This window comes from Spermophilus citellus (genome assembly GCF_964194105.1).
Source record: "Spermophilus citellus genome assembly, chromosome: 2".
Lineage (NCBI taxonomy): Eukaryota > Metazoa > Chordata > Mammalia > Rodentia > Sciuridae > Spermophilus > Spermophilus citellus.
In genome coordinates this window covers 215,529,962-215,545,360 of record NC_138183.1, presented here as the reverse complement: position 1 = coordinate 215,545,360, position 15,399 = coordinate 215,529,962, and the positions used below count along the sequence as shown (strand labels likewise).

The window sequence follows — 15,399 nt, the reverse complement described above, 5'->3', positions numbered from 1 at the left end:
CTGGCAAGGACAAAAGGCTGACAGAGCATATAAAATTGCAGTTTAATATGACAATGACAGAAATCTTGGTATTAAAATTTCCCCAATATATTATTTAATACAATAAAGTGATCATTGCCCTAGTGACAGAAAAATCACTTATAAATATTCAGATGCTGGAATTGTAATTTGGTATAGAGATAACATAAATTATGTGAAATGTAGGAATTTATATTCCTATATTCTGAATCTCTTTCTAGACACCACAGTCATCCTGACTTCTCTATTATTTTCTACGTTCAGTCACCCACTAGATCCCAGGAATACTGCCATACATACACACAAAAAAAGTTTTCTAATCCATGGTCTCTCCTCTATTCTGTTTCCAGTGCCTTGGATAGGATCTTCAATATTTATTGCCACAATCAACAGCCTCCTTACTTGCCTGCTTCAGTCTTTCTCCTCTTCTGAGTTTGCTCATTGCACCCCCAAACTATTATTTTATCCCAAAGATAAATCTTAACAGGATTTTTTCTTTTTCTTTTTGTTTTTCAATCAAATCAAATTGAGTATGTTATGGTTTGAATCGTGAATTTTTTTTTTCTAAAAAAGATTGTTTGAAACTACTGTTCCCAATGCAGCAAGTTTTGGAGGTAGGGCTTTTAGGAAAAGATTGGACCATGTGAGATACAACCTCATTAGTGGATTAATCATTTAAATGGACCACTGAGTAGTAACTGTAGGCAGGTGGAAATGGCTGGAGGAAGTAGGACACTGGAGGGGCATGTTCTTCAAGATAATATGTCCTTGGTCTGTCTCTCTCTCTCTCTCTCTCTCTCTCTCTCTCTCTCTCTGTGTGTGTGTGTGTGTGTGTGTGTGTGTGTGTGTGTGCTTCCTGGCTGCCATGTTGTAAGCAGCTTTCCTCCACAGCCCTTCTGCCATGATTTCTGCTCTATCCCAAACTCTAACCAATGAAACAGGCAACCATGAAGTGATACCTCCAGATATAAAGCTAACTTTTCCTCTTCAAACTTGTTTTTGTCACAACAATGAAAAGCTGACTAACACAGTATAATTCACATATGATAAATACACTTGGTTTAAATGCATAGTTCAAGAATTTCAAATTCAGGCTTTCATTTCATGTAATTACAATTCCAATCACATACACAGCACTTCTATCAAATAAAAAGTTCCCTATAGCCCCTGAAGTTGACCCTTCCCTTACACCAAGTTCTGGAAAATGGCTATTCTAAAGTCAGTCCCTATTGCTGTGTCTTTTACATAATGATGTTTTTAAATGGAAACAGAGTATGTAGTTTTCAGTGGTTTGCCATGTTAATGCAACATCAGAGAAATGAAGATGTTGCATAAATTGTTTCTGTTTATTTCTGAGGGAAAATATCCAGTGTATGAATGTATGATAATTTGTTTATACACTCATCAGTACATGGAGAGTTGTTTCCAGATTTTTATTATTAGAAGTTAGACTGTCATGAATATTCATATAATGATGCTTCTGTAGACATTTGCTTCATTTTTTTTCTGGTTATATGTAAGTGAAACTGCTGACTAACACAGAAAATATGCATTTATAAGAAATCTTCACACTGGTTTGTAAAGGTGCAGTACGATAATGTATTCCCACCAGCAGTGTTTGAGATTTCACATAGTGCTACAGCCCTGCCAGTGCTTCTTGTGTTTTTTTTTTTTTTTAACTTTAGCTGATAGAGGGGGTAAAAAGAGATATCTCAATAACATTTTAATTTTTATTCCCCCTATAAATGATAATATTGAGCTTTTATGTACTTATTAATCATCAGTAAACATGATTGTTTGGGGAAGTATGTGTTGCAATCTTTTGTCATTTAAAATTATTTTGCCTTATTAGTGAATTATAAGAGTTCCTTAAGTACTATAGGTAAGAGTCTTCTATTATGTCTATTGTAAAAGTTTTCTTCTATTGTTCTGTAATTTGTCTTTTGATTTTTGTGACCATCTTTTAAGGAGACTATATTTTTAATTTTGATTAAATCAAACATATTGTTTTCTTATAGTGTTTTGGTGTCTTATGTGAGTTTATGCCTAACACAAATTCATATAGATTTTTCTCTATACTCTCTTGAAAACACTTTCAGGTTTTTTTTTTTTTTTTTTTTTTTTTTTTTTTGCCAGGCATCATGGTGTCACATGCCTGTAATCCCAGAGGCTTGGGAGGCTGAGGCAGGAAGAATGCAAATTCAAAGCCAGTCTCAGCAATTTAACAAGGTCCTAAAGCAACTGGGTGAGACCCTGTCTCACAATAAAAAAATAAAAAGGTCTAGGGTTGTGGCTCAGGAGTTAGACACCCCTAGGTTCAATCCCTGGTACAAAAAAAAAAAAAAAAAAAAAAAAACCCACTTTGTAGCTTTTGCTTTTACACTTAGTTCTATGGTCCGCTTCAGTTCAAGTTAATTTAAATCTTCTTATGCTAAAGTATCAAGATTTATGTTTTGGATACACATATCCATTTGTATCAGCATCATCGCCATTGAATTTTCAGGTTACTTTGTTGATAATAAATTGATCATATGAACTCTCCTTTTGCTAAAGGTTTCATTTGGAAATGACTCAAATAACAAATAAAAATTGAAAGTACAATTCATAGAATGCTCTGATTCTTTCATTGTAAGCATTTTGCTCCATATACATTTTCTCTCCCCCTTTTTATGGGTGTATATGATTGTCCACACATATATCTTTACCTGAACCACTTGAAAATAAGTTAAATACATTGTAGTCCTTTTACCACTAATATTTCATTGTACATTCTTTTTTTTATTGGGTGTTCAAAACATTACAAAGCTCTTGACATATCATATTTCATACACTAGATTCAAGTGGGTTATGAACTCCCATTTTTACACCAAATACAGATTGCAGAATCACATCGGTTACACATCCACATTTTTACATAATGCCATATTAGTAACTGTTAAGAATGAAGATCCTTTCCATAACCACTGTGAGCAAATTCTAAGGATAATGGCTCTTTCCTGCAGTTGCTACTCCTGTGATAATGCAGTATTTTTTCTGTTGCCTTTTCAGGTATCTACTAAACACCTTTACTCAGCTATTGGTACTGAGAATAAATTTTCTGCTAAATTTTTTATTCCATTATTGAAAATGAAACACTCTGCTTGCTATATATGGGAAATGATTAACAGGATAAAAAGTTTTATAGTTATTGAATTTAAGATACACACTGTCATCCAAAGGAATATCTGAACTTCCTTCTAGTTGCAAAAGGAAATTAGCAGGTGTTAACAAGATATTACAAATACACCAGCACTAATCGGAGACATAATGTGTCTACAGATCTAGGATTCTGAAAACCAACCCTGGAGAATACTTATTAAATGTCCACTTATGGTAGATAGTTGAATAATGTTAGGTGAATAAAAACATTTTGAAAAATGTAAAACATGGAAACCCTCATTCTCACAACTCTGTTCCTTAAAAAACATCCTACTAATATATTCTCCAATAGCAGATATTTCTGACAACACTGAATGCAACAGTAAAAAAATACAGGACAATCTAATGTTTTTCACTAGAAAAACTCACAAATGCCCTATAAAATGCATAAAAAGTTCTTGCATACTGTTAAAAAGTATGAGACAGATCTTTGTATATCTACCAAAAAGGATATTAGTGATATATTATTTAGTGGAGAAAAAGAAATTCTCAGCATCATAAAAATGATAAAAATGCCAAAAGATTATAACAGACACTTTAACAAAAATTGCTCATGGATAGCTAATCAGTACATCAAAAAAATACCACAGGTGAAAATATATTTATGTATATTCTCTTATGCAGACACATAAAAATAGAACTAAATAGATATCACAAAGCAAGAGAAGTTTGTTCTATGGAGTTTGCCAGAAATAGAATTTCCACTTAAAATTTTTACATTTTTACTACTTAAATTTTTCGTAAATGTGCTATTCTGTCACTTAAAAAATTAAATGATGATTTTTCAAAACTTAAAATAGTCATCCAAGAATGAGTCTGATTAATGATTGACAGAGTCACTGGCTATGTGAAAGTATCACAGTACAAGCATAAATTATATAAAAATACTGACTCTAGTGGCAGGGGCATCTGTAATCTGATTGTTCCTTTACTGATATCATAGCAGAATCTCTCAATGGCCTGTGTACATGAAACATTGTTATCTTTCAACTTGAAAACCTGCAACCATATTGTTCTTGCTCAGTTAATAAAACGATCTGAAGACAGTTCAGGTTATTGAGCAAATGACTTACAGATCTCTAAGATCAACATACACACAAAAATCTACCTGTTACCTTCCTCCTATCTTCTAGATTCTCCTACTATAGAAGAAAATCTACACTAATATGCACTGAGAAGTAAGTGCTCTTCCCAATGCTAGCAAATACATGTGTCTATTTAATTATTAAATAAATCCAAAACAAAGTACTTTTGTTATTTTTCTTCTACAGATGACCCTCTTAATAGCCAAGTGATTTGACCAACTTTATATAACTTTTAAGAGGCAGAACCTGATGATCTCATGGATTCTGGCAACAATATTCTGCTCCCAAATGAATTACTTGATGGTGAAAATTATGAGACAGAGAAGATATAAAATGTAATGGGTGAAAATGGTAGCAAAATGTAATAGCATAGTTTTCATTGTAAGATACTTACTTAATTAAATCTAAAGGCTGCTCCTTATAAAAATAGGAAAAGCGTGCCCAATTCTGATAGAGTGTATACCTTTCATTGACAGTACTGGGAGGTTCTGCTGGCTTCCAATATTGGCCCTATAAATATTCAAGAAGAAGAAACAAAAGACAAAGTAAAAAGTAGACAAGGAAAAAGTAAATGAATGCTTTTTTTCCCCACCCCCAGGAGGTTAAAGGACAAGACTAATACTCTCTTTTAGTTTTATATTATGTTTCATATTCCACTGATGTGAATTTAATTACTAAAATCCATCAAAATTCATACTACTAGTGATAATAGTGATTATTTACTAAGTTTTTACACAGCTAACTAAAAATATGAGTTAAAATTTGAGACTTGGCCTCTGCTCAAACTGTTCCCTTCACCTAAAATTCCCTGCCTTCTCTATTCAAGTGCTCTTTACTCATCTCAGCTTAGAGATTCAATTGCTATGTAGCCAGCTCAGAATTAAGAGATAGGCCAATGTTTTTATTTTATAGCTAGAAGAATTAAACCCAAAGCAGAGTTAAGTGAATGATCTAAGTCACACTGCTATGCCAGGAAGAAATTCTTGTACAGTTCTCTTTGGTTATCACCAATAATCACTTGCCAACAAATGTAAATTATTGCAAATTTTAGCACTTAAGAGCCTCAGTATTATCTCATGTATGACTTCCCTACCCATTGTTCGATACTAAATAGCTTTGCTAAGATCTCTTCCTGGCTAGGCAAATAAAATACTGTGTACAAATTTAGCTGTGTAATACATTCTGTTCTACTATTTATGTAGACAACTGAACTACTGAGGACCACATTGAATGCACACTATGTTTAAAATTTAGCACATGTGAAAATATATATGATTGAGTGTAAAATTTTGTATTGTACATATTCCAACTTCTTTCTTCTGTAGATTTCTACTGAATTTTGAGAAATAAAATTAAAAAGAAAAGAAAAAAAGTAGCCTATATAGGAATCTTGTACAAATGATTCTGTAAAGCAGATAAGGGAAAATCCAGTATGTCAACTTGCATTCAGAAGTGAAGGTAAGAAAAGTAGAATTAATTGGCTGTTAAGTTATAGGTATCTTTAAAGACAACTCCATATCACTGAATTTCCAATGAGCATGACACTTGCTAAAAAGCTAGATGAATAGATTCAATTTGTTGGTAGGTGAGGATGTTAGTTTGGCCTCATGAGGTAACATAGAAAGAAGAGAATTAATGCCCTAAAAGTGAACAAACAAAAGTACTCAAAAATCAATAAGCCTTTTGTGAAGAAAGACTTAGAATGTGTTCAAGAATGTCCCTTAATCTACTTTAGATTTCTCTACTTTACCAAATGCCTATGGCATTTAGAATCCATAATCTCCAAGGAATGATTTTGCCCTGGGGGAAAAATATTTGTTTTTTGGTGTGGTGTGTTGGGTGGGGAGGTCATTACAGGAGGGAAAAGGATGGTTGAGATCTCTAAAACTTATGGGAGACCCTCATTGCTATACAAAATTACATATAAGAGATTGTGAGGGGAATGGGAAAATAAACAAGGAGAGAAATGAATTACAGTAGATGGGGTAGAGAGAGAAGATGGGAGGGGTGGGGAGGGGGGATGGTAGGGGATAGGAAAGGTAGCAGAATACAAAAATTACTAATAGGGCATTATGTAAAATCGTGGATGTGTAACCAACGTGATTCTGCAATCTGCATTTGGGGTAAAATTGGGGGTTCATAACCCACTTCAATCTAATGTATGAAATATGATATGTCAAGAGCTTTGTAATGTTGTGAACATCCAATAAAAAATAAATAAAACTTAAGTTAGGTGCAAATGAATTGATATTCTTATTCAAGATGGTCATGCATTTTGGAAAATTCTATTTTATTCTTACAGGAAACAGTAAAATTAATAAACTCATCAGTGTCAAACTAGAGTGGAGTGAATTCTCATAGTATTGATTAATACAGCATGACACAGAAGATTGAGGAAAGTTTTTTGCTTTGGGATTTTGGAAATTGTTGTAACAACACCACCTCCAGAAAATTGACAATGATTTATCTGCTACTTATTTCAGTGAAAATATTTGTTTCTTCTATATTGTCAGAGAATATGTTTCTTGCAAAGAGACTATCATCAAAAAGTCTTTAAGTATGGGAGATTAGAACTGGAATAAAAGAAAAGATCCAAGGGATGATCCCAAATTAAATTAAATGCACTATTGTCAGCAGATAGTGAAATGAATACACTGACTATCTAAATCAGCAGATTTCCCTCAGAAACCCCAGAAACTAGGGCTTAGTTGCCAGGCTGTTTTCAAGTTTGATTCAATGGGTACATCATGTAAAAAGTCACTTTCTTATGGAATCTATAAGTCTCAGTATTTTTTGATTTGCCAGTCCCAGAGAAGAATTCTTAATCTCAATTATTAGTCTGAATTGTTCTTATAGACTGAAACCTATAACTTGTAGTGCAGTAGTGTACAACCTTTATTTCTAGGAACTGCCTAGTCTGTGAGCTTGGACTCCTGGTTGTGTTCCAATAATACCTAGGAAAATGTTTCCATGTAACAGAAACCTATTATGTATTTGATTAATGAATACATGAATGAATGCAATCTAAATCCATCATGGCTTCAAAACTTTATGAGAAGCCAGGAATGGTAGCACACAAGTACAATCTCAACTACTTAGAAGTCCAAGGCCACAGGATTACTAGTTAGAGGCCAGCCTGGTGAACTTAGATCCTGTCTCAAAATTAAAATTTTTAAAAAAGGGTTGGGGTTGTGGTAGAGTACTTGAGCATATGAATGGCCCTGAGTTCCATCTCAAGAGCTATAAAAATAAAATAAAATAAAATAAAATAAAAGCTTTAAGAGAAAGACCTGATAAGTTCAGATAGAAATTTCCAAATATTATCTTCTAAAATGTTGACTAATCTGACTATTTTCAAAATGGGTTTTTAAAAATTCATATGCAAATGCAATTACTTTTAAAAAATGAACTTACATTGGAAACCTCAGCATCAAGAGGCATTGGCAAGGTGTTTCAGCATAGCTGGGGGAGTTCTCAAATTGAGGTCTTCGGGAATTTTCCCATCATGAATGAATTAGTCAAATTTTAAGAAAAAAGAAATCAAGTGGATGACTCTATCTCACAAAAAAACAATTTGCAAATGTAAGAGTAAATTTCAAAGCCAAATCTGTACTTACATCATGGAGTGGGTAGGCAGATGAATAGGTATTAGAAGTTAGCAGTCTATCAATCCCAAACCTTTTCTTCCCATCTTCTACTCCAAAAGGACACCGTGAGAGAATATAATATACCTACAAGGTAAATACAAAAAGACTCTAGAACATTTCATAACTTTTATACTTTCTACATTTTTCAATCACTATTTATTTAACAATGTCCATTTTGTCTAAATGTAGACACAGGCTGAGATTACAGAAAGAAGCCTCGCTTGATTGTTTTGGGAGAAGATACAGGATGTGGGGTTATAAGGACTCTGCAGATATTTCAGCTCCTGGTTCTGAGAGTCCCCTACCCTTGCAGTGGGGTCATGGGTGGATTGATTATAATGTAGTTTGGTTCTTTCATCTCAAGCTCCTCCAGGAGTCTTTTGTGCAGAATTCCTAGGATAGTCAGGATTCCAGATGGGAGTCTTTTTAAATATATATTTATTTTTTAGTTGTAGTTGGACACAATACCATTATTTTATTTATTTATCTATCTATCTATCTATCTATCTATCTATCTATTTATTTATTTATTTATTTATTTATTTATTTCTATGTGGTGTTGATGGTAGAATCCAGGGCCTTGCATGTGCTAAGTGAGCACTCTACCACTGAGCCACAACCCCAGACCCCAGATGGAGTCTTAATATCACCAACATTTCACTTGAAAAAATACAAAGTAGAATCAATATATAGCCAAGATGTTTTGAATATTTCTTCACTTAATTATTATGATGATTTATGCTGGACCTTTACCTGTTATTATCTTGAGTTGAATTTATTGACTCAAGATTATCATATGTCCACAATTTTGCAACCACTTACATCTTTATATAATTTTTTTTTTCCTGTTTAGACCTTGGGCCTTGGTTTCCCTTGCTATTGTATTTCTATCAATTCATTCTAATCTGCTTTTTGTCTTCAGGAACTTTTCGTAACTTCTACTTTTATGATTGTTTAATTGGTCCTTCAGCACTATTTTAAATGCATTTCCCACTCTTTTCTTTTACATTTCATCATTCAAGGACTTGCTGATTGCAATGTGGTGATTGTCCTTGAATCATCATTATCTAATGTGGTCCATTCATTTCAAGGGAAGTTTAATATTCCATCTTAATAAAGAAATCATAATTTATGCAAGGTAGTTTTAATTTAGATAAACAGTGTAATGAAACTATTTTATATACTTTGGATTATTTCCTTAAGACATAGTCACCAAAATAAGAAGTTTGTCTTGAGTGAAAAAATTTGCTTTACCAGATATTAAGATATATTACAAAGCAATGGTAATAAGTATAGTACTATCAAACAAGGAAAGCAATATGGAGATTCCTTGGAAATCTGGGAATGGAACCACCATTTGACCTAGCTATCCCTCTCCTTGGTCTATACTCAAAAGACCTAAAAACAGCATACTACAGGGACACAGCCACATCAATGTTTATAGCAACACAATGCACAATAGCTAAACTGTGGAACCAACCTAGATGCCCTTCAATAGATGAATGGATAAAAAAGATGTGGCATATATACACAATGGAATATTATTGCAGAATAAAAGAGAATAAAATCATGGCATTTGCAGGTAAATGGATGGAATTAGAAAAGATAATGCTAAGTGAAGTTAGCCAATCCAAAAAACCAAATGCTGAATGTGTTTTTTTTTTTTTTTTTTTTTGATATAAGGAGGCTGACTCATAGGGGGATACGGAGAGGGAATATGGGAAGAATAGACGAATTTTAGACAGAGTAGAGGGGTTGGAGGGTAAGGGAGGGGGCATGGGGCTAGAAATGATGGTGTAATGGGATGGACATTATTATCCAAAGTACCTATATGAAGACACAAATGGTGTGAATATACTTTGTATACAACCAGAGATATGAAAAATTGTGCTTTATATGTGTAATAAGAATTGTAATGCATTCTGCTGTCATATATAAATAAAAAAGTTTTTCAAAGAAAGAAAAAATAATTAAAATAAAAAATTTTAAAAAAAGATTATTCCAAGAGAGGGATGGCAACTATGACAATAGAAAGAATATTTTAACCAGGAAATCTCCAAACATCTGCAAGACCAGGCAGAATATACTTTTTAATTTTCTTTTACGAAGAAGTAAGCAAGGATTAGGGAGAGTTTCTCCTTGTGTTAGGGAGCAGCTGCAGCTGTTCTACATATTAATGTTGGCTCAGGTTTGGCTCTACTAGATATTTCCTGATAGAAATAAAAGAGCAGGGAATATCATAGGCCAAGGTTTTGGTTCCTGTGAGGACGAAAAGTTAAGTTCCTTTACGTGAATTAACAAGGTCTTTGTTCTGAGGGACCAATGGTGCCAAACAATTAAACTGACCCTTTATGAAACAAAGACTGAGAATCTGAAAGGACTGTGGCAGCTTTTGTTACTACAAAATATTGAAAGGGATAAATTGTGAGGGTAAGCCAAACTTCTAAAATAACTGAATTTTCCCTGGTCCCAGAAAGGAAATGCCTTACCTTCTTTATCTCTTCTTTTGTGATGAATATAAATCTTTATAAATTTAAATAGTCATCTCCTCAGTTTTACAAACTAACAAAGTCTTTCTTAAGTTTCCTTGGAGCTATTTATTTTAAATGTAAACAGCAACAAAGCTGATATCATTTTTTATCTCTGAGTTTCTGTGGAGGTTTAGCCTGGATACCTGATTCCAAGCTGTAACTACCACTTGACAGAAAGAAGTTTCATTTTTTTTCTTTTCATAAAAGCAATGCACTAGCATAGTCTGATGGTTCAATTTCCAGGTAAATTTAGGATAAAGCATTGGATAAATGGTGCTGTGGAATCAAACTGATGAGATGGTAGAGGTATCCCTGAGTATCAACTCAATCATATGAGGAAGAACGGCTTTTTCAGTGAGTTTGTTCCCAGAAAAAAAAAAAGTATAGGGGATTTCCTTAACTGTCCCTGCTTTCCAAGACTATAGAACTCTGGTAAATTCATTTTAAAAATAATAAAAAGATCAAAGGTACAGATTTGAGGCTAAAAGTAACCTATGAATTTGTGGTGTAAAAGAAATGTGAGAGTTGTCAGAATCAAAATGGAGTCACTTGTGTTAACCCTAACAACAAACTCGAAATAAAACTGGTAGGTTACATAGGAAGGGTTCTTCTGCATGATTGCCTGATATTGTCACAAAAGGCTATCAGAACCACTTCTCATTAGAAATTTGCCCTTGCCTCAATTTCTTTGAATATACTCATAGTTTAGAATGGAATACATATACCCAAATAAATATCTTATTCTTTGGAGAAGCTCTGATTATTTAAATGTAGGTTGACAGTGGATATTTGAGTCATGACAAAGGTAGCACTGTAAAACAGTATGAATAGTTCAATGTTTTCAATAATTGTTACAAGTTAGCTGACCATATACAACGGGGGAAAATCAATTACTATTTTCTGCCATGCATAAAAATTAATCCTAGGTAAAGAGTGATTCTCAGTGGGATAAGTGAAATAATACAGGCATGCCTCTGAGATATTGTACAACACAGATCAGACCACTGCAGTAAAGCTACACAATTTTTTTTAGTTTCCCAGTGCATATAAAAGTATCTTTATAGTGCACTATAGTCTATTAGTTGCACAATATCAGTATCTCCAAAAATAGCAATTGCTATACCTTAATGAAAAATATTTAATTGCTAAAATATGTTAATAATAATATTGCATTCAGTTGAGTCGTAATCTCTTTCCTGGTGGAAGTAAGGGCATGTTTTTAATAAGAAAAATGAAGGGGAATACTTAAGATATTTGAAAAAATAATCCCTGGCCACTATGATTAATATCAAAAGTGGCTTATGTCTGAAGTTGAACACACAGTTCTGGGCAAGCATATTTCCTTATAGATGTATATTTTTAATAAAGTTGTGGTGGCCTCTCTGCAAGTGGGTGATTTGGGGACTTTTTTTACATTAATCTTCCGAATGACTTGTGTAATAGAGCAAGAATAGTAGTTGTCCCTTCTGAAGAAGGGGAATATAATTTAATGTTGAATTAGTCTATACTGTCACTGTTTATATGGAACAAGAAACATAAAAAAAGAGTAACATTTCTGTCTGATAAAGATCCCATTTCATTCCCGTGTGTTCACTGTTTTTTTTCCCAAAACTTTTAATGGGACAAGTATTATTAAATTACCGTTTGCAGAGTGCTTTGCATATTTCCTTCAATTGATTTTCACTATAACACTAGTATAATTATTATCATTGTTTCAAGAAGTTCTCTTTATTTAGTTATCTTATTTCAAAGTGACAGAGTTATGAGTTGATACCAGGGCATCTGATTCCGTGTCTCATGCTTTCATGTCCTTAGTGGTTGCCTCTTAAGTTTTTTTTTTTGCTGATTTTTAATATTGGTATAAAAATGAAGAAAACTTTCAGTTTGTGAATTCATGTTTTCATACCTAAAATCCTAGGAATTACATTTTAATACTCCCTTCAATGAACCTTTAACTAGGAGTAAAATGGAACTAAGCTTCTCCTCTTGTCAGAAAAAAAAAAAAAGCATATCACCTCAAGGCATGGACCTTGAGATTTTTAGAAACCAGGTGATTGAATTAGTATGCAACAATGTATAAGGGCAACACAAAACCTGAAATTTTCTTCTGAAGTCAAATAATAAGGATAATATCTAAAATTTGTTGAACATTTGACATGTGACATGTACTGTTCAAAACTTTTCATATCTTAGCTCCTTTAATTCTTAGAGTAATCTGTGAAGTGGATACTGTCCTAATTTAAACACAAAGAAACTGTGGCACAGAACCTTTACTTCTTTAGGAGACAGGTTTTTAACGGGAAGCTTAAAAGATCTTAGTAGTACAAATGGAGAGGAAATATTGATTCAAAAGGCTGAAATTTAAATTGGGGGAGAAAATTCTGAGATTTCTCAAATTCTATCTCTATATAAATAAACTGAAACATTAAAATTTTACATGAAATGATCAATATTCCTCATACTATTCACTGATTTTATAAAACCAGACTTGAATATTATAAGAGCAATCTACAAAGATCATATAAAATCAAAGTCCTCTCAGTTAAGGCTCTCAGTTAAGGGATTTGTTAGGATGGCATGATTCTGTTTTTATTACTATATCCACAGTGTCAATGACTCATTTTTTAAATGAAAAATTGAGAGGCGTGGAGGATAACAGGTTTAAGTGAGCCAAACAGATTTTCCAACCTGCCCAATACTGCCAAATGCTTATACCCTACCCATAGTATTGTACATGCACAAATATAAAAGCACACATAGTCACACATGCCATAGTTGGAGAGATGTGCAAGATCTTCTCTACCTACAATTCTGTTTCTTGATGAGGATGGAAAGAAGGTTGCTTCATCTTCAATGAGGAAGAGCTCCTGCCGATGTCTGCTGAATTGGGCAGTGAAATATTCAGGGCGAGGAAACATCACTTCCTGTGGGAGCCTCACAGGCCCAAGCATATAACGCAAAGGGCTGTTCTCAGTTCGGGGAATATCACTCTCCTTAACAGGCATTTTGATTCCCAAAACTTCTGCATAAGTAACTAGTACCTCCCAAGGTGCATGAATCTTGACAAAATAAGTTCTTCCATCTTCTGAGTCCTGAATAAAATAAAGGCAAAATCAGTAAGCTTACTGATCATTTGTTATTGAGCTGATTAAAGAAACAAAACTTAAAAAAAAATCAAAGATGTCAAAGCATTTTAATTTGTTGAAAAACTATAGCAAAATTTTTAGAAAATTAATCTAAAAACAGATCTAAAATACTTATACATTTATAAGTTTATTTTATATATGTGTATACACATACACATGTGTGAGACAGAGACACAGAGAAAACGTTTTGTAAAATATATTACATGGCCCATCAACATGCAGCCCTAAATACACAGCCACACATGATTATGAACAATTTCTGGAAAAAACTTTTTTTCCTTGGTCCTGGGTATTGAACCCAGTGGACGCTTTACCACTGAATCAAATCACCAGCCTTTTTAAAAAAAATATTTATTTTTTAGGTGTAGTTGGACACAATACCTTTATTTTATTTATTTATTTTTTTATGTGGTGCCAAAGTTCGAACCCAGGGCCTCGCACAAGCTAGGAGAGCACTCTACTGCTGAGCCACAACCGCAGCCCCTCACCAGGCTTTTGTTCCTGTTTTTTTCTTTTTTATTTAGGACAGAATCTCATTAGTTGCTTAAGGCCTAGCTAAATTGCTGAGGCTGGCTTTGAACTTGTGATTCTCCTGCTCAGCCTACTCCGTCACTGGGAATACAGGAATGTACCACAGTACCCAGCTGAAATGGCTAGCTATAAACTCAGAATTCTGCTTAGTTTATATAAGGGATATATCCAAACTATAAGATGGTCTCACTCTTCTTATCCAGCTTTTGTATAAAGCCTACATGAAGATGAAGAGCTTTACATAATAAAGGTCCATCATATAGCAGAATAAATTACAGATTGTGTGCTGTAATATACATTTTTAGCTAGTAAAAGTAGGAGAGAAATAAGAACTAAAGAATATTAAATTTAAAAAGCATTAGAAATATATAGACAGGGTGGGAAACTAAATGTGTCTTTAAAAACAATTTTAAAAGTGATTCTAGAAAAATGGTGAAAGACAGGGATGAAATATTAAAAACTTGGTATATTCATGAACAGTGCATCTTGACTTATGCTGTAATATATCCAGTTTAACTACTTAGTGTACCAGACTATAGACAGTCTTCAAAATAAGGATGAACCTAAGACCATGTCTTCACTTCTTTTGTATCCTGGAAAGATATATTATGTATGCTCATTTTTAAAAATATGCTCATTTTTAAAGTGTTTCACTGGTCTCCCAACATTCTAGAAAGCATTCAAAAATATATTTTTTTAAAAAAATTGAGAAAGTAACTCTTATTCCTAATGCAGGAAACATATGATTTTGTAAACCAGATGATTACCCATTCTCTGAATTCAACAAAAATAATAGCAGAGCTAATACAACTGCTAGGTGAAAGATCCTAAAACATTATTTTAAACATTAAATCACATGACTATATGCTGAGTTCTGTATTTCTAATATAAATTAGAAGTTCAAAAGATTAACACTGTTATGACAGTACTTCTAATCCAATCTTTTTACTTTATTTGAACAACCTTCCTTTACATTACTGACCTGTAAGACCATAGACACTACCATGCCCAGTGCAGACAGCTGATACATAGTGATCTAAACACAAAATATACCCACTTGAAGGCTGGAACAGGAGAAAACAAGACTTAAAACATAAAATTCTCATATAAATTATCAATTACATTTACCCTTTTGTCTTCAATTTCCAACTCAAGACCTGTTTTTCTGAGATTTTGTTCAAACTCTTTTCTTCTTTCCTACAGCAAAACAAATAAATGAATGTTTTAGTATTTTTTGCTCAGT

The 15,399-nt window shown here is 33.3% G+C and overlaps 1 protein-coding gene across 3 annotated transcripts in view; it reads right to left on the bottom strand.

The window, feature by feature from the left end:
- The window catches only part of ANO5 (anoctamin 5), a 91,916-nt gene that overhangs the window by 44,448 nt on the left and 32,069 nt on the right, over window positions 1–15,399 (bottom strand). For all 3 annotated transcript variants that reach the window (XM_081278749.1, XM_081278747.1, XM_081278748.1), the window contains 4 exons: window positions 15,285–15,353; window positions 13,287–13,571; window positions 7,919–8,032; window positions 4,696–4,811 (listed from right to left, as the gene is read on the bottom strand). In XM_081278749.1, coding sequence (XP_081134875.1) covers window positions 4,696–4,811; window positions 7,919–8,032; window positions 13,287–13,571; window positions 15,285–15,353 — 584 coding nt within the window. The remainder of the gene's footprint in view (window positions 1–4,695; window positions 4,812–7,918; window positions 8,033–13,286; window positions 13,572–15,284; window positions 15,354–15,399) is intronic.